Consider the following 17,471-nt stretch of genomic DNA (forward strand, 5'->3'; position numbering starts at 1 on the left):
ATATTGTCCAAACTGCTGCAGAGACAGCTGTGATAGATAATGGTAACTACTGCTGAACTGCAGAATTCACAGCTTCAAAGAAGAAACAAGTAGCCAGTAGAATCACATTTAATTTATTTGCACAAAGTAACATGTTGGAATAAGCATAGGCATTCACTGTCTGAACACACAGATATCCATTATTCATCTGTACAACCAGAAGGTTTATTAGGTGAGAAGCAGGTCTGTCATGGCGGCTCTTCACTCCTCGGACTCTCTCCAATCTTTGGGTGCGACCTTTCCGACTGGTGAGAAATTCCAGGTGATGCCAGTCTGAGTCAGCACCTGCATAAAGACAGGAAACACATCAAACTTTTCTAACCTTCACCTGTTTGCTGAGGGATAACAGGGCTCATCAAAAACTTAAGACTCTTTGAGCCATTCATACTGTCAACCTCTGAGCACAAATGAGCTGTGTAATATGAAAGGTGCTCAGATTGCCCTCTAGTGGTTATAATTAACAGCTAACATTCAGGGAAAGATATGTCTGGTGTATCATTTGTTGCTACAGAATAAAGAACAACAAATATATAAAGCAAACACTTATGAGCAGTTATGTGCACTTTGAGTAGAATGATTTTTTTTTTCATGACTGTAGTGAAATGGACACTGTTGTATTTCCAAATACCCCACGACACCATGTTACCGCACACCCCTAACTATAGTGTCGCTGTTAATATTTTATATACAATATTTTTTGTGTAGTATTCACTTGCCCTTGCTTGAAAATACAAGCACTATTGAACCTGCACATGTGTTTTTCTATATACCACTTTGTGAGCAAGCTGTTCAGGTCATATTTATAAATAAAAGTGGCACGGACGGACATAGTGCTACTTACATATGACCACACAGCTGTGCAGAAGACAGCCCCACTGACCATCAGGGCGTTGCCATACTTGGAGTGGAAGTCCTGGCGGGTGGTGGATCCATGTCTCACCTGCCGCACGGCCTGACCTGGACAATAAAAAAACAAAACAAAACACAACACAGTCTTCATGGTACTGACCGGCATTTATACACTGCATTGTTACTAACTTTTATTATTCATGACTTCACAAATTCAAGAACCTTAAGTTCTCATTATGCAGACTAAATGCCAAAGGTTTGGAAATAAAAAGATGAAAATAATACAAATAACTGTAAACTGGGAACAAATAAAAATGCAGTAGTGAAAACAATGACAAAAATACCTGATGAGAAAGGTGGAAAATAAAAAGGGCAGAAATAAATTCTGTTGGATGTTGTAATCAGGACTGTCATTAATTTTTGTCTCTACATTTGAAATGATTAGTCAATTAGTTGACCAACAGGAAAAATAATCAACTTCTGTGATATTCCAATGACTGGTAAAGCCACTGCTCTATTAAAAACTACGACATGATCTGTGTGAGATGATTTGAGATGACTTGGGGCCATCTGACCAACTGAATATCTTTGCTTGTTGCACTGTTGGTCGGTCAATCAAACAGGTAACATTTCTAAGCAGGAAAATTAAGTTTCCTATAATTTGCATTGGCCATATTAAGACGTTATTTTAAATTATGAATAGTGACACTCAAGTGTTTTAAACATTGCAAGGCAATAATTATTACCAAGTCCAAATTTCAATCTGACATATTTAGCAAGCTGAAAAGACTATCCTTCTTTGCCCTTTCTTTTTCACACAGAGTCATTTCGTGGACAAAATCTAGACAGTTTACCGTACCCTAATATTCTCCATAACTAATGCATATTTACACTATAACACAAAAAGAAACTAAATATTACAAACAAGCTAACTCATCACTATCCTAAATTATACAGGTCAGATGTCGGACAATGGCATCTCGAAGAAAGTAAAAAGCATATTAAAAAGGCTACTTTGAACCCAATAACTGGTTAAACGTAGGGGAGATAATTTAAGACATTTAACTACACAAATAAGGTTGTTAAGGCGTAATGATTTCACCGGGCAGATGCTAAAGTTAGCTGGCTAATAGCAAGCTCTTAGCACGCCAACAGCGGTCACCGACCAAACATAGGCCGGTCAAACTTGTAGACCGATACTAAACTACCGCATGGCCTAAATAAATACACAGTTCATATATTTATATGAAAACCCAGTTTACTTACCGGTAACGTTAACTGCAGCTTTAGCAAACCGGTACATGTTGTCTCGCCTGGTTTCTTCAGATACCCTTGAACAACGGAAGTGTGTTATGGCCGCCGCACGTAGACACAGCGGATATTACGATGGTCGATTTGAGCATGCGTCGACGAAAACTAACTAAGTGTGTAAATGGAAGCCAAATGTGCATTTAGTAAAGTAAAAAAAAAGAACACACAAACACAAGAAGGAATCAATAGTTATACATGTTTAAAATACAACTAGACTATCAGATGGATTTATGGTGGCAAAAATTATGAATAAAACCCTATGAATTGCCTATTCAAAGAACCGTGTCAGGATGGCCGAGTGGTCTAAGGCGCCAGACTCAAGGACTAACTCCTTCCGCTGAAACGGGATTTCTGGTCTCCGAATGGAGGCGTGGGTTCGAATCCCACTTCTGACACATACCTTTTTACACTTTCTTTCGTTCATGTTAAAAATAGCAGCTACTGAAATAGCTCCACTGCTTTAAAAACTTTCGACGGGCAAATGTTAATCAACTTGTGCATAGAAAGCGGATTGTCACTGTATTCTCACGCCTTAATTCTGGGAAATTCTAATTCACAAATCAAATTTAACTAAGGCGATGCTCTAACCATGTGAAATATTGAGAAAACTACTTCAGCGTCTTAAGCCAATACAACCAAATCATCATTGTACGTCGATTTATTTCATGAAATAAAAAGTAACAGTGCATTCACATTTAATGATAGGCTCATTCAAAATCTTACAATGGCAATGAAATAAAACAGACTGACAAACCTTCGTTTTGTAGATTTATTAAGTCAAAATATCATTCAGGATTACAGCGGTATTATGACATTAGTTGATGTATGAACATGCACACTAAAAATGTTCAGGTGAATTTGTTTTTATTTAATCTCTCCAGTCTCCAGTCTCAAAGGAATGATGGTGGCAAAGAAAGATATTGTTAACAGATTATTAAACAGCCAATTTTTCTACAGTCAGAAATATGTTAACTTCTTCCATATAACTAAAGGATTCAAAATTTAACAATATTTCTTTGCAAAAAAAGTCTCCTGCAGGAACAGACTGGCACAATTGTAGAAAAAAAAAGCTCCCAGTCTGCTTTTTTACAGCCTGGAACTCTAACTTGGACTGTAAAATTTTGCTGAAAACTGATGTGATTTGCAATCATTTTTTTTTAAATCTATTAGTTGTAGTTGTCATCAGAGACTATCACCAAACTGGAGCCATTTCTTTGTACTTCCAACTTTAAGACAGTTTTCCTCTGCACTATGTCATGAACAGTCATTAACATTAAATACAATACTGCATGTGAATGACAGCTTCATGATCGTTTTTTGTAGTTTTTTTTCATTGCACATTACTTGTTTTGTCCGACCTACAGTCCAAAATCCAAAATAAATTCAATCTACAATTTACCAAAGCAGCAAATCATCATATTTAAGAAGCTGAAACCAAAGAATGGTCAATATTTGGACTTGATGAATGACTGAAATGGTTAATCAGTTATGAAAACTGGTTTCAATTGCTGTTCTGTCAATCAGCTTTTCATGAGATTACCACTGAAAACTAAGACAGCCTCTGCGGGGTGAACAAACACCTGGATCGCCATTGTGAATGTTACAAATCGGTGAACTTGCAAATCAAAATCTCAGGAACGGTTTAGGAACAAGAGCTGTCAACAGAAGTCTGCACAGAAAATCACACAGTTCAGAGTAGTAAATATATTTGATGTGTTGGAATGTTAAAAGCTGAGAAAAAAAAAACAAAGCAAAACAACAACAACAACAAAAAAACCCTAACAGGCCATATTATCTCTTATATAATGACATAATATAAGTGGCAGTTTGGTGAAAATCAGGTGCAGTTTATAGAGAAAAGTGCTTACAAGAGATTGGTTTCACTGCGTGTATGTGATTATGTTTTCACTGTCTAAAAACATTTACTTCAGCTTGTCAGCATTTGGTCCAATTAGCTGCATTAACTCTCAGTTTAAAGGACAACTATGTTGTAGTTCCTTTCAGCCTGTGTGTTATTCTGGGTGAATTATTATTCCTTGTGCTAATTCTGCATTCGCCATTTCCATTGTTAAGATTCTGGAGATGCAATTCAAGCAATACAATTTCCTGAGATAATTAATTTCAAAGCAAGCTGAGCCAAACCTGCAATAAAACAGCAGCGACATTAACAAAGTGAATGTTAGAGCTATGGATCGTCAAACTGACTTGACGGGACGTTATTGAGGTGAGCTGAACAAAACCGATCTCATCCTTTAGCCTACCGACTAACCTCAACCTGCAGGACATTTAAACATCAGCAGCTTCATAAAATGTTGGAACTGGTCCTTGATTTTCTTTGAGTCTTGATTCTCCACAACAATCTAAGGATCCATGTTTAAGTTAACAGTGAGTGATCTAAACTCTAACAACCCCGCACAGCTCTACATCAGACTGCAGTATATTAAACTGTTATTGCCATCTAATCTCCACATAACATAAAAGGAGATGAAAGGAATTCAGTCGGCATATAAAATCCAGGACTGTAATGATCCAAAAATACTAGAATGCATATAGAAGATGGAGGAGTTTTCTCTGAATGGCAACCAGCATCAAATTACAAACAAATATTAAGGCATCTGTCATTTTTCCCTCTTATTCATTTTCACATTTAGTCCGCCTTTTTGTCTTTTCCTTCCTCGTCGTCCGTGTACTCTGTGGGCTCCTCTCCTGGTTTCAGAAGCTTGCCGATGTAGTCATACTTAACTGTAGTGGTGAAGATTAAAGAAAATAAGCAAATGAATTGCAGCCTTAACAACCATGAATGCTCACACAGCGATTCGACAGAGCAGGGACCCTCCATGCAGTCGAATCAGCCAAGGTCTTTTCATCATGTTTCGTAACTTTTTCACTTTTCTGGAATGTATTCATGTAACATTATTTTTTTTATCAACTCAGTTGTAAAGTTAAATATTTAATTTGCTGTCTGTTCATAATTTAGTGTGTTTTAAACTGGATTTTATAGTGATGTGTTTGCACAGTGAAACAAAGCTGCATTAAACTGTTCATTGTTAAGCTAGTCAGATTTAATAAAATTCAAGGCAAACATGTAGTGAAGTCATTTTCCTACATTTCCTATATTCTGAGTATTGAGTGTTGCAAACCTTTCAGGCCACAAGAGCACAGAGCATACAAACATGATATGCTGCTTTTTCAGCAGAAGTAAAACAAAATGCTTCATTATCCTCCCAAAATATGAAGCAGCAGGCTACACTGAAATCACGAAAAGGTTTTACCTAGCTTACTGTGATAACTGTACTGATGCTACGTGCATATGTGTTTAAGATACAGTGATATTATTGGCCACAATAACTGTGAAGTGAAAATCTGATCCAGTGACATCTTTACTCACAAGTGAACTGAGCCTCCCACTCAGAGAGGCTCTCCTGCTGCATGGCGTTCAGGTCGGACAGGTCATCGTGTTCGTCTTTCAGGGCCTCTTTCTCCAGGCAGAATGTAGCCAGACCTCTGGATGCATCTCTGCCTGCAAACACTCCATACGGCCCCTCTGCAAGACAGGCGAGACACAGAGAGAGAGCAAAACTCAGTCGTGCCATTCACATCCAAAACTTTCAAACAATACCCACCCCTGAATGTTTCAAGTTTAACAGCCTGCAACTGCCATGAGTGCTATCAAAGTGCCCTTGAGCAAGTCATTCACTTACATTCCAGCGGGTGTGCGGTGCACTGAGAAAGTTTGCATGACAGTGAGCTATCGTGTTGGTCAGAGGTTACACGCAACAGAGGTTACAATCTGAGATAAGAGGAAGAGAGAGAGGTCTAACTCTGTCTCTTTCCAGCCAACAGTTATGTCACAGTGAAGCATGACAGGGCAGATTCTTATTTCAGAAAACTGGAGTCAATGGAAATGCTTTAGTTTTTCGTAAAAACCTGCAAAGGTTCACAGGTTTGACCTCACTGCTGCAAAAGGTGGGAGGACATATTTCAGCCGCCCATTCACAACATACACAATGTTAGGTGACTCAGTTGGAGTTCTTCTACGAAAAACTCTACCACGTCAACCATCAGTACAAATGGTTAACAAATGTGTTATAAAGTCTCTATCATTGATTAAAAAAAAATACAACTTTAATCATCACCATTTTTGTGTGCCATAGTTGACAGCTGTAGAGCCGCTCGGTGGTAATCTACACTATGTTTTAGCTTAAAAGAACTGTTTTTCGTTACGCTGCAGACTTTCTGATGGCACTTTATAGGGAATACATTTACACAGAATTTGACCACTGAAATAAAAATGGCGGACAGTAAATATAACACACTATGTCTTGTCCGAAATTCGAAAAAACTGGACTTCAGAATACAAGGCAGCGGCGACAGCTGCAAGTTATTATTAAATAATACTTATTTATTTATTTACTATGGAGCAACTCAACTTCTTGCATAGACGATCTCTGGTTTCAAGGCTACAGCAGCTCCTGTGTTGTGACACTCGATCTCAGTTATAATAAAACTAAAGGGGGGTGTGGCGATAGCATCCAGTTACAAAAGTCACCATAAATATCTGCCAAGCAACGACTTATATTTGATAATATTGCTGGTGAATTGCTACCAGTCCGCAAAAAAATTCACGCAAAACCAACAGCCACCTCGCGCTAACTGCGGTTGGCGGCGTTGCGTTGTTACCAACAGAGGGTCAAGGAAACAGTTGCTAACGTCTTAGCGGGTCCAGTAATGTTACCTGGCCCGTAAAACTTCTTCCCCCTGGTCACGTCGAAAACTTTTCCGTTGACAGCCATGAGGATCCTCGGGTTCTGCACTCCATCGTAGGGCTTCAACTCAGCCAGGGTAAAATCTCTCTTCTTCAGTTTAGGCAGCGGTTTTTCCACCTCGCCGAGCTCCGGCGGTTTGTCCCCGCGGAAGATTTTGTACAGGAGGAACAAGCAGAGGCTGAGCAGGGTCAGGTTCAGCGGGGACGTGAAGATCTCTTGAAAAATGCCTCCAGAAGTTAACTCGCTTCCTTCTGATTCAGCCATGTTGGCTCCTCTTTGCCCCTTTCCTCTCTCCGGTGTGTGTGTGTGTATGTTTGTTGGGGTGGGACCGGTAGATCTCACGGATCCTGAACCAATCCCTGCTGCAGCCTCACGGGCAACGGTTAACTGTTTAGACCAATCGTTCTCCCCTAACTGCGTGACAGATATGGAAGTATGCATTATAAAGGATTGCACGACTGCTCTTCTATCTTTCTTATATAATTTAGGGCTGCACTTACACAGGTTTCATTGTTGATTAATAAGTGATATGATTATTTGTTTAACAGTCCCGAAAATAGTCAGAAGTAGAAATATCTGAAGCAGCTTAAACATATTTTCAAACAAGCAAATTTGTTTTTGTTGATCGATTAATTGATTAATAATTATAGCACTCTGTTGTTAGTTTATTAGGTACACCTGATTAAATGCGGGTCATACAGTGTAAAATAAGGTGGTAGGTGACATACTGGAGACCAATAAAACAGAGGGCTGACCAATTTGATTCCAGGGAGGGCCTGTGGCACCCCAGGCCACCCCATTGTATTCCCCCCAATGAGGGTCAGAGGGTGATAGATAGTTGGGTTTAATGGTATGAAGTTGCTTTTGACTGTTGTAAAATTAATCAAACAACTGCAAAGCAAAGCAAACCAACCACAAAGTGATCCAAAATGGTAAACAATGGGTCTCTTTCAGTCTGGGGGTCTTGCTCCTATGTAGCAAGGGTTGGGGGACTTTTATATATCTGTGTCCAGGAGCTTGTTTTATAATCTCTGATGTGAAATTACAAATAATATCATTTGATATTGACTCACCTTGTCAAGCTCCTCCTTCTCCAACTCTTTTCTGCACCTGCAGCTCCTGTGTTGTCTTCTATAGCTCTCCTCCTTTGTTGCCAGCTCACACCTGAGATGAGCTTAGAGGTGTGTGTTTTGTGTTCTACTGTCTCCCTCTGGTGGATCTTCATATTGTTCTCATATTGTTTGGCTAGATTATCCAGATTCCCCTCTACTGGTGCCATCATTTTATTTCTGACACTGGTGATCCCATCATCCTCTTCCTTGATGAACTGGCTTGTCATCAGAGTTTTTAGTTTGATCGCTAACAATCCACTAAATTCCAGTTTTGTCAGTGGAAAGTTTGATCTTGTTGAGCTGGTCACTTTGTCTTCCAGTCCTGCTTGACCTTCTTGTTCTAAATCTGCTAGGAGCACACAGTTTTCGTTAAGAAGCAGACTTCCTCCTCCTTTTATTTAATTTTCCTACCCGTTTCCTTACATTCAGTTGATTGACAGAATTCAAAGTTCTCTGGTTCCACCTTCTCAAAAGTGATTATTTTGTGGTTTCCTTGGTCTTTTATGGACTGTTAGTTTGGAAAAAAAAACCTGTAATGATGTAATGATGACTAAAAAGTCATCTTTTTTCTTTCTTTCTAACCTCAACATTTGTGGGATTTTGTTGGTCAGACAGAACACGCAATCTGAAAATGTTTTCACAATTTTCTTACATTTTTTGACTACACAAAACCAATTAATGAATTGATAAAGAAAACAGATGCTTGGAAAGTGAATTGTTGGTTTCAGCCTTACAATTATCCTATGGTGGAATAGGTCCTAACACGATATTTTCCCTTTTTGTGTGATTTATTTATTTATTTTAAAGGAAAAGTACTAAAAATCTCTGGTACAAGTTTCTCTCAAGTCTCCCAGATGTCAAAATATAAACTAAAACAAGTTTTAAAAGTAGATTTTCGCACAGGGTCCCACAAGATCGGGGCTGCAAGATGGAGGACGGAGAACCTGACAGTTCATTTTCTACTTAAGTGGCGCAAATATCTGACAGATTTGTGATTAATCAAACTATGTTTACCCTACTAAATAACAAAGACAAAGTCTGAGTTGCCTGGTTAGCTAACTTCAGCACCATTGCCTCACAGGTAATGCTGAACTACCGACTGGGCTTCCCAACATCCGGTAATTGTGTCATGAAATTCGGGCACTTCCCTCACTTGGAAACCGCCTCTCTCGCCTCTGTGGTTCCCACCCAAACAGACAAAGCACAGTTAGATGTTTTTTTCTCCCTTGGAAACGCCAAACAGCTCAACCTTCAGACAGAGGGCTCCTGTTAGCTAGCCGGATGTGTTTTCAGAGAACTGAGCTCCTGTGAGCCACAGACGATGTTTACCGTTTCTGTCTGTAACCCTGTTTAACTGACGGCTTGCTCGTAAATTCAGCCATTGCACAACAGTGTCTGTGAGGTTAACCTAGCTAGCTGCCAGTCTCCGAGTCCAGACAGCAGCCGGCGTAGCAAGGTTGGGCAGAAATGACGAGAGCTTTGGCTGTGACCGTCTTTACTTTAAAACAGGTGTGGTAGCCACGGATGACAGCCCCGGTTTGGCCTCTGATGTTGGGGAATATTGTTTAAGTCAAGCTAGCTGCCAGGTGAGTTTTCAGTATATGGTGCTGAAGTTAGCTAGGCTAGCTCTCAAACCCTGAATACCAGTAATTCTGGGCTAGTGTTTTGGCCATGTCATGTTGGGGTTATCTGAACGACTCATGTCTTTATGTTATTTAGTTAAACGTCATTTTTGTTTTTATAAAGTGGATTAAGATATAGTTAATACTATCCAGGGAGTACAGTTACTTAACAGGTTGTTACAACTAGAATTTTAAGTAAAAAGTACAAAGTGAAATGTGAACGAAATACCATGTAACTCTTTAGTTATGCATTCGGATTATTTGCTAAACAGTGATGAATAAATAATCAGTACACCACATTCATTTGTAGGAGTAGTTTGTAATAGCAGTCATAACTTATTGTTTGGAAAGGTTTTACATTTGGTTTCACTGTAGAACATTTCATGTAATACGTATGAAATCTTATTATGAAGAGATTCATGTTTAAAGTGTAGAAATACACCAGTTGCAGATACAGCAGATGAAACAGGTAATAAGAGGAAGTGAAAAGATTTGAAAGTAAAACCAGAGAGGTCTCTAGTAATTATGGAGTTATAGTTCATTTGTCATCAGTTTCAGTCTTTAAATGATTATTTTCGGTTTCTAAATAAATTCAAATTGTGTTTATAACTTTATTATTGTTGTCACTCATCTGCTCTGTGTCCCGTCTTTTCCTCACAGAGCACACTGAGCAGCCCAGGAGCTGCCTCATAAATTAACCCCCCCCCTCCAACCCCACCCGTTTGCTGTGCTGTAGTCTCGTCTTGGGCTTTTCCATTACTATGAGTGCAATGCGTGTTGATGCCAAAGTGGTGATGTTGGGAAAGGAAAGTGTGGGGAAGACCAGCCTGGTGGAGAGATATGTTCATCATCGCTTCTTGGTCGGCCCGTATCAGAATGTGAGTGTCAGCTGCTCTGCTTCAATTTCCGTGTCGGCCCATTGCTGATTCCCTCCCTGTCTGCTGCCTAGATGAAAAGCATTATTTTGATATTTTGCCCTGGGGATGCTGTGGTAATAGAAGCTCAAAACTGTGGGTGCAGTTGCATGTTTCAGTATATTTCTTATATAACATACTGCTTGAGACAAGTATTTTAGTTAAAGGCACAGTTTAAGAAGGGAGCAATATGTACTCCTGGTAGACAGTCTAAACCTATTTTATCTTATCTCCCATTAGTCCCCATTTAAACTGTGGTCTGTGAAAGTTCAGACTCAGCATTTCCATCCAGTCTAATGTTTTATTGCACTTGTTTTCTCTTCCTGATAGACTATCGGTGCTGCTTTTGTTGCTAAACCGATCCAGGTGGGAGACAAAGTGATTACTCTGGGAATATGGGTGAGTTAAAGGCTACGTCATATGAATTTGAGTCTATACACTGCTTCAGTGCCAGAGTTTAGCTTGGTAAAATCTGGAAATGCACATGACTATGTTAAAGCTGTTTACTAGGAAGCAGGGTCTTCTCTCACATATCAGTTCACGTTGTTTCCATTTAGATGGATCTCAGTCTTTCTTACTTCTGTTCCACTGTTCTCTCTCACTCACCCAGGACACGGCTGGATCGGAGCGCTACGAAGCTATGAGCAGAATCTACTACAGAGGAGCCCGGGCAGCCATAGTCTGCTATGGTAAATCTGTACTACACCTAATCATCTTATGGAGAGCTTTCAGGTGTCATAAGTAGTGGCCAGCAACAGTTCAGAACATCTTCAAATGACCAACTTCACACTGACCAACTTCTGATTACTTATCAGAATTAAAGTGGTTATGGATGTACACTTGTGTTTTCTGACAGTCTGGAAATATTACCAGTAAATATTATGCAATGATTCTGCTCACTGTGTTGAGGAGTCTTTTTTTTCTTGTTAAGACTTGCTCCTTTACACATTTTCTAAATGGTTTTCATGTCTCAGTGTCTTTGCTCCATGTTGGGGAACTTTGCCTTTCAGAAAATAGCTGATGGCTATTTCCCACTGGATTACTCACACTGCTGTCATGTTTTATTTAATGTCTTCTTTTGGGTGTACTGGCCTTCTTCTTCTTTACCTTATATCTTCTTTTTGTAGATTTTATTTTCCTTTTTTTTAATGTAGCCAAATTGGTGATTGTGCTGCTTACTCCACTTTAGTTTTATAATTTTTTTTGACCATGTCCATTATTATAAAATGTACAAAAGTGGAAGAATTGTACGATTAGTTGTGGATTCCAGTTAAGTAATACTGCACTCCTTCTGCTGTATTGTACGCAGGGTTGTGTTTATATACATATCTTAATGAGAACATGGAATACTAAAAGTCTGTATACACAGTATCAGATTACTGTTGGTGACTTAACATGGTTGTTGTTGACTTGCAGATCTGACTGACAGCAGTAGCTTCCAGCGAGCTCGGTTCTGGGTGAAAGAGCTGCAAAACTGCGAGGAAGTAAGAGTTATTTTTTTGAGTTGTTATTGTGAAAAATGTATAATATTTTACCAGTACAAGGTTGTCAGTTGAACTTGTGCACATGTCATTCAGAAACTTTGTTGTTGTTTTTTTGTTGTCTGTTGTGTGTGCCTCAGCACTGTAAGATCTACCTGTGTGGCACTAAGAACGACTTGATTGAAGGAGATCGGAGCTTGCGCCAAATTGACTACCACGACGCTCAGGACTTTGCTGAAGGTAACTACAGCCTCACTGGTATAAACCTGCCTTCTTCACTGCTAACCCTAACCCTAACCCTGTCTTAGCTGATCAGCTATTCACAAGTTAAACACATTAGGTTGAATATCATAGAAGACAAAGAAAATCAGCATCAGCAAGAATTTACATAGATGAAAAACTTTCTATATCCTGCTGTGCTGCAGTCACAGTTAAAAATTTCCTCTCCTTTTCATGTGCACACACAAATCTATGACCTTTTATCAGCCTCTGTGTGATCAGTAGCAATTGGTACATGGACAAAACTTCTGTCCTCTTGCACAAGTTTCTGTTTCAGCCTGACCTCAATGTTTTCGTTGTTTTCACAGAGATTGGTGCACAGCATTTCGAGACCTCGAGTAAAACAGGAAATAATGTGGGTGAGTCACAACTTCAGTCATCTGCAGACCACATTTAACAAGGGTGGTTGGCTCCAATCCCACTTGTATTTATTCATAGTCTGTCCATTGAGGAAGTCGGTTTCTCTCAGACCTGTAATATAGTAGATAAGAGTTATTTCTTAAGAAAAAACATTGTTTAGTACCAGTTTATAAATTGGAAAAAAGTAAAACTCAAATTAGTGGAAAGTCAGTAACCAGTACAACTGAAATCTGTGTAGCGAGGCCACTTGAAATACTCAAAAATTAAAACAAGGTTAAAGACACAAAGAGATTTAATAAGAGCAGTGCTATAATGTATTACTTATTATCTCTCATCCACAAAGAAAATAAAACTAGTTTCATGAACAAGGAAGCACTGTGAAAGGGGAAACTGTCAAATCAGTCTTTAAAAATGTTTTTCCCCCCAGTGGAAGCACAAGAGGTTTTTAAACCCCTAATACAACAGTACAACAGTAATAAACAGAACACCACCCCCTTCCTATAGCTGCTATCTGCCTGAATGGAATTATGAAAATCAATCAAAATGCTTTACAGAATTTATCAGGAAATTCACAGGAGGAGAAGCAAGCTGTATGTCCCTCATTCTTCAGATGGCTTCAACTGCAAAATAAGTTTTAAAGTTTTAAAATCCATCACTGATTAAACGTGTGAGAGAACAAAAACACTCTTCTTCCTTTACAACATTACTTTCTTACTCAGCAGTGACACCGGTCCCTCTCACACCAAGTGCTGAACACTGACATAATGGACACCTGTGTCTAAATGACAAAGAGTCATCGCTTTAACAGTTAGATGAATAGAAAGAAGCACAACAGAGAGCAGTCAGCAGAACCGAATAATCGGCTTGTGCACAGAGGTGGCCAGCGTTTCTGTATATCTGTTGACAGCCTGCATTTCATGTCAGTTCACTTTAGAGCATTCTCTTGTGATTATATCTGGAATCAACAGCACGCACATCCTGTTGTAACCTGTTGTAGGTTTCATGCAAGAGAAAAGAGAAACATGCAGACTAGACAGCATTTCAACCATGGCCTCAAAGACAAATTCAAACGTTAGAAAATAGAGTAAGAATATAAAAGTTTATAAAAGCCTAAGACTCAACCTGGGCTGAATTGAAATGTTTTCATTTTTTTTTTAAGTGGTTAATTTTTAAGAAATCCAGTTAGCTTAAAGGAGGCAGATTTCTCTCACTAGAAGAGCTGGAAAGAGCTGTCGTGTAGTTATTGCATGCAGTTGAGATTTACTGTTGATCAGGTATTAGTAATGTGAGTAGACCGGTTTTTATCAGGTCATGACGTGGGACTGAAGTAATGGAAACTGACAGGCCTCATTCTTCCTCTGTTTGTCAGATGAGTTATTCCAGAAGGTTGCTGAGGATTACAACAGCACTGCCTTCCAGTACATGACAGGTGAGTGTTTAGGGCATTTGGAGTTGTTGTGAAGGGGTCAGAGGCTGCAGAGACTCCATGCAAAGACTCTAGTGTCTGAGGCTGAGGCTGGTGGAGATGGCTGACAGTAAAGACAGCATGAAGCACTTGAAAGAAAATCTCAGTAATCAGCTGCTTTTCACTAGAGGCCAGAGTATCCTTCAAACAAACAAATTCATGACACAGAAAATAAGAGAGAAAGGAGAAGAGAAATAAGAAATGGATCCCTGGGAAACACCACATGTGACGGGGGGCGGATGTTCAAGAAAGGCCCTCCGTGTACAATGGAGACATTTCTGGCCACAAAATATAAGCAAAACTATTTCAGATCCAGGACCTTAAAGTATTATTTGAACATTTTGGTTTTTGGAGTTTGATGAGAAGATCAGTGCATTCTCTTATCACTAAGTCTGAAGCTACAGCCAGCAGCCAGGCAGCTTAACTTAGTGCACAGACAGAAAATGCGGAAACAGCTAGCCTGGCTCTGTCCAAAGGTAACAGAATCTGCTCAAGTGCCTCTAAAGCTCACAAATTAATGTTATATTCTATTTGTTTAATTTATACAAAGTGTAAAAAACTATTAGCAACAATTGCTTATTGTTTTTTATTAAAAAACAATAAGCAATGTGTTAAAAAATAACTGCAAGTAACTGAGAGAGCAAATTTTCTTCAGCTTCAAAGAAAATCTGTCTCCTGAAACTAATCACAAAAGCAAACAAAAACAAAATCTCCTCTTTTTCAGCAGAGGAAACTGGCGTCGACTTGGGCCAGAAGAAAGACTCATATTTCTACTCCTGTTGTCACAACAACTGATGCTGAGCAACAGGAAGGGAAACAGAAGTGGTCACCTTCCCCCGGCTGGAGTCAAACCTGGAAATGCTGGATGGGTGTCAGATACCTCTGCTCTGGATCTGGTACCAAAGCACAGAAAAAGAAATCAAACAATACTCTTTACACCTTGTTAGATATGTTCATTTCTTTTGTGCCATAAAGAACTGAGGGCTGCAAAACTTTGAGGAGAATCCACTACGGCTGCAACTGTTAATGGGTGAAGAAGGAATCACTTATCACCTTGTGATGTCCTGTGTTTTATCCGTACATCAGCTGGTCATCTTTCTGTAGCTCTGAGCTGGACCATATTGTGGAGGTGAACTTATCCCCAAAGCTGTGGTGTTAAACAATCAGAAGAAGATGTACTGTGGTTAAAAGACGACCTGCAGTGGTGTGGAAGTTAAAACAGTGCTGATAGAAAAGAGGAATCTTACTGAAGCTGCACTGGAAGAGAAATTTTGATTGATACTGTTTATTGCTATAGCGAGTGCAGTGCTCCACGATGGTGAATGGTTTGTTTACAGCAGGTAATTCGTGTTTACTTCCAAATGTAATTAAGCTCATCGCGGAAATCCATCTGTTAGGCCTGCACATCTTCAGTGAATCCTACACAAATGGATGGAAGCCAACGAGGATATGTCTTAAAAAAACAAAACACTCCCGTGTTATTAGCTATTCTCCATTGAAATGAACCATTATGAAACATGAAACAACCAATGATCTTTATAAAGGCCTTTATATCCACAGTAGAAATGACAGGACCGTGCATGTGTCCAAATTCAACCTTCTGGAGCGCTGGCTCTTTAGTGTTTAACATTACTGCAACTTTTGCCATGTGACAGCCATGGATGTATTAAGAGAGCTGATATGGCCCCACCACTGACCCGTGTTGCTAATTTGCCCCTGTGGCCACTTGTGGTACTGCAATGAAAAAAATCCCCAGCGGCCCAAACAGCATTTTAGACCACCATTATGAAAGAAATGTCTGCAGTCGAAGGTGTCCTTTTAACTGTTTGACAGACATTTCTTTGTATAAAGAATTTTTAAACCATGAATGTTTAAATATTTGTACAACGTTGAAGCCGTTTTTATTTGTGTTACGCCACCCCAGTGTTAAGACACTAACACTCGTGCAGTGAGCCACACAGCGCAGAGGCAAGCCTGGAAGCTACAAGACATTTTTGGCTTACAGGGTTTGCAAGCAGTTTTCCAACGAAATGAACAGGCAACATCTTGGAGCCCAGCATCCAGTTCTTATAATACATCCATCCATAATACATCCTGACAGAATGCACGACATGTATGTGTAAAGTTATCATTTGCAGCATAAGCTCAGATTTTGTCAAAAGAAAAAAAAAAAAGCTGATTTTAGGTGGTGGTTCCTAAAATGCCTAGGTCTGTTACAAAATTATTCACCAAGCTGACTGAAAGAAAATTTGAAGGACAGTTTTCCACATTTAAACTCTAAATTTTCTATTTTCTAATTGTAAGTGGATGGTGAGTGTCAAATTGTCTTTCAGTCATTTCTAGTCGTGAAATGTTCCTTTGAAAACAAGCTCTGAAAGGAAAAATTCCACATTTACGTAAATCTACAGTTTCTCCCCTAAGTGAGAAACTGTAGATTTAACCAATACAGGAAAAAGCCTTGCGGATGAATGTTGTAATATCGTATAAACCGTCATCTCTCAATGTTCTCGGAACAATATTTACAGCTATATTTAAGACTCAAGTCACTAATTTATTGCCTTTTAAGTTGTGTTGCCAGATGTGGGGAAATAAATGGACACAATCTCAGTTTCCCCCGTGTTGCTGCTTTGATATGTTCATGCCCTATGTTGATATTTCGATGCACAATATTTTTATTGAAGGCTGTTAAAGAGAGACTTGTGTAAAATGGATGTTATATAAAATTAAAAGCTTATTGAAAGAATGTTTCAAATCTCTTGACAGATGAAAAATTTTATAGTAACTGACCCTTTTGCCCCTGTGTGTAATATCAGAGCTTTTTATGTATTTGTGTGGAAAAAAATGGCTAAATAATGGCAATATATCTTAACTTGTAAAATCTAAGGGTATTGCAAATCATTACAAATCTAAGCATGAATACACTGTGGCCTACATACCTGGATTTGAGGCATTGTGAAAATTTGTATTTAGTTTAGTATTACCAGCAGCTTTTTCTTATTCCGCTTACAGATATTTTTGTTGCTTTCAAGTGTCTCATCTCCATAATATTATCTCATGCCATCCTTCCACACACTGAAACATTTATTTAAATAAAAGCTTAAGCCTGGAAAAGGGATGTTGCCATAAGATAAATAAAATCCCTTCAAACCAGCAGAACTGTTGCTCGAACAAAGCAAATCAACTTCACTCAAGAGTGTTTTACAGCTGAATTCCCCACTCAGTGGTTTAACATGGTTTAGCCCATCACCTGTGGTTTCTGTCGCAAACAAACAT

General features: G+C 39.1%; 3 protein-coding genes and 1 non-coding gene across 8 annotated transcripts; 2 read left to right on the forward strand and 2 right to left on the reverse strand.

Annotated features, from left to right (window-relative positions):
• Positions 1 to 97: 97 nt before the first annotated feature.
• On the reverse strand, positions 98 to 2,300 carry LOC121190946 (cytochrome c oxidase subunit 7B, mitochondrial). Its single transcript, XM_041051968.1, has 3 exons — positions 2,155 to 2,300; positions 881 to 996; positions 98 to 324 (listed from the first exon to the last, which is right to left on the reverse strand). The coding sequence occupies exons 1-3, from the start codon at positions 2,189 to 2,191 to the stop codon at positions 241 to 243; spliced, it is 237 nt and encodes a 78-aa protein (XP_040907902.1). The 5' UTR covers positions 2,192 to 2,300; the 3' UTR covers positions 98 to 240.
• Positions 2,301 to 2,483: 183 nt separating this feature from the next.
• trnal-caa lies at positions 2,484 to 2,594 on the forward strand. The gene is made up of 2 exons: positions 2,484 to 2,521; positions 2,549 to 2,594. It is a non-coding gene; the product is annotated as a tRNA-Leu (tRNA).
• A 497-nt stretch (positions 2,595 to 3,091) lies between these two features.
• pgrmc1 (progesterone receptor membrane component 1) lies at positions 3,092 to 7,280 on the reverse strand. The gene is made up of 3 exons (XM_041051967.1): positions 6,935 to 7,280; positions 5,588 to 5,743; positions 3,092 to 4,941 (listed from the first exon to the last, which is right to left on the reverse strand). The coding sequence occupies exons 1-3, from the start codon at positions 7,227 to 7,229 to the stop codon at positions 4,847 to 4,849; spliced, it is 546 nt and encodes a 181-aa protein (XP_040907901.1). The 5' UTR covers positions 7,230 to 7,280; the 3' UTR covers positions 3,092 to 4,846.
• A 1,986-nt stretch (positions 7,281 to 9,266) lies between these two features.
• Positions 9,267 to 16,941, forward strand: rab24 (RAB24, member RAS oncogene family). Of its 5 annotated transcripts, XR_005895054.1 has the most exons (10): positions 9,267 to 9,663; positions 10,360 to 10,577; positions 10,944 to 11,012; positions 11,224 to 11,302; positions 12,030 to 12,097; positions 12,235 to 12,334; positions 12,682 to 12,732; positions 14,103 to 14,162; positions 14,923 to 16,594; positions 16,633 to 16,941. XR_005895054.1 is itself a non-coding variant. In XM_041051962.1 (9 exons), the coding sequence occupies exons 2-9, from the start codon at positions 10,461 to 10,463 to the stop codon at positions 14,991 to 14,993; spliced, it is 615 nt and encodes a 204-aa protein (XP_040907896.1). In that variant the 5' UTR covers positions 9,267 to 9,663; positions 10,360 to 10,460; the 3' UTR covers positions 14,994 to 16,941. The 5 variants fall into 5 exon arrangements, 4 of the variants coding, with proteins under 4 accessions (XP_040907896.1, XP_040907897.1, XP_040907898.1 ...); XM_041051962.1 differs by having other exon boundaries at positions 14,923 to 16,941; XM_041051963.1 differs by having other exon boundaries at positions 14,926 to 16,941.
• Positions 16,942 to 17,471: the final 530 nt, after the last annotated feature.

This window comes from Toxotes jaculatrix, chromosome 12 (assembly GCF_017976425.1).
Source record: "Toxotes jaculatrix isolate fToxJac2 chromosome 12, fToxJac2.pri, whole genome shotgun sequence".
NCBI classification, from domain to species: Eukaryota; Metazoa; Chordata; class Actinopteri; family Toxotidae; genus Toxotes; species Toxotes jaculatrix.

What these genes read in the sequence shown, in the direction of transcription:
- rab24 (XM_041051962.1), top strand. Translation starts at nt 10,461, where the DNA reads ATGAGTGCAATGCGTGTTGATGCCAAAGTGGTGATGTTGGGAAAGGAA. An exon ending in TGATTACTCTGGGAATATGG is followed by an intron (nt 11,013 to 11,223) that starts GTGAGTTAAAGG and finishes TCACTCACCCAG; the next exon opens with GACACGGCTGGATCGGAGCG. An exon ending in CGCTCAGGACTTTGCTGAAG is followed by an intron (nt 12,335 to 12,681) that starts GTAACTACAGCC and finishes TTGTTTTCACAG; the next exon opens with AGATTGGTGCACAGCATTTC.
- LOC121190946 (XM_041051968.1), bottom strand. Translation starts at nt 2,191, where the DNA reads ATGTACCGGTTTGCTAAAGCTGCAGTTAACGTTACCG. An exon ending in AGCTGCAGTTAACGTTACCG is followed by an intron (nt 997 to 2,154) that starts GTAAGTAAACTG and finishes TTTATTGTCCAG; the next exon opens with GTCAGGCCGTGCGGCAGGTG. An exon ending in GCACAGCTGTGTGGTCATAT is followed by an intron (nt 325 to 880) that starts GTAAGTAGCACT and finishes GTCTTTATGCAG; the next exon opens with GTGCTGACTCAGACTGGCAT.
- pgrmc1 (XM_041051967.1), bottom strand. Translation starts at nt 7,229, where the DNA reads ATGGCTGAATCAGAAGGAAGCGAGTTAACTTCTGGAGGCATTTTTCAA. An exon ending in GAAGAAGTTTTACGGGCCAG is followed by an intron (nt 5,744 to 6,934) that starts GTAACATTACTG and finishes CCTGTCTTGCAG; the next exon opens with AGGGGCCGTATGGAGTGTTT. An exon ending in GTGGGAGGCTCAGTTCACTT is followed by an intron (nt 4,942 to 5,587) that starts GTGAGTAAAGAT and finishes TCACCACTACAG; the next exon opens with TTAAGTATGACTACATCGGC.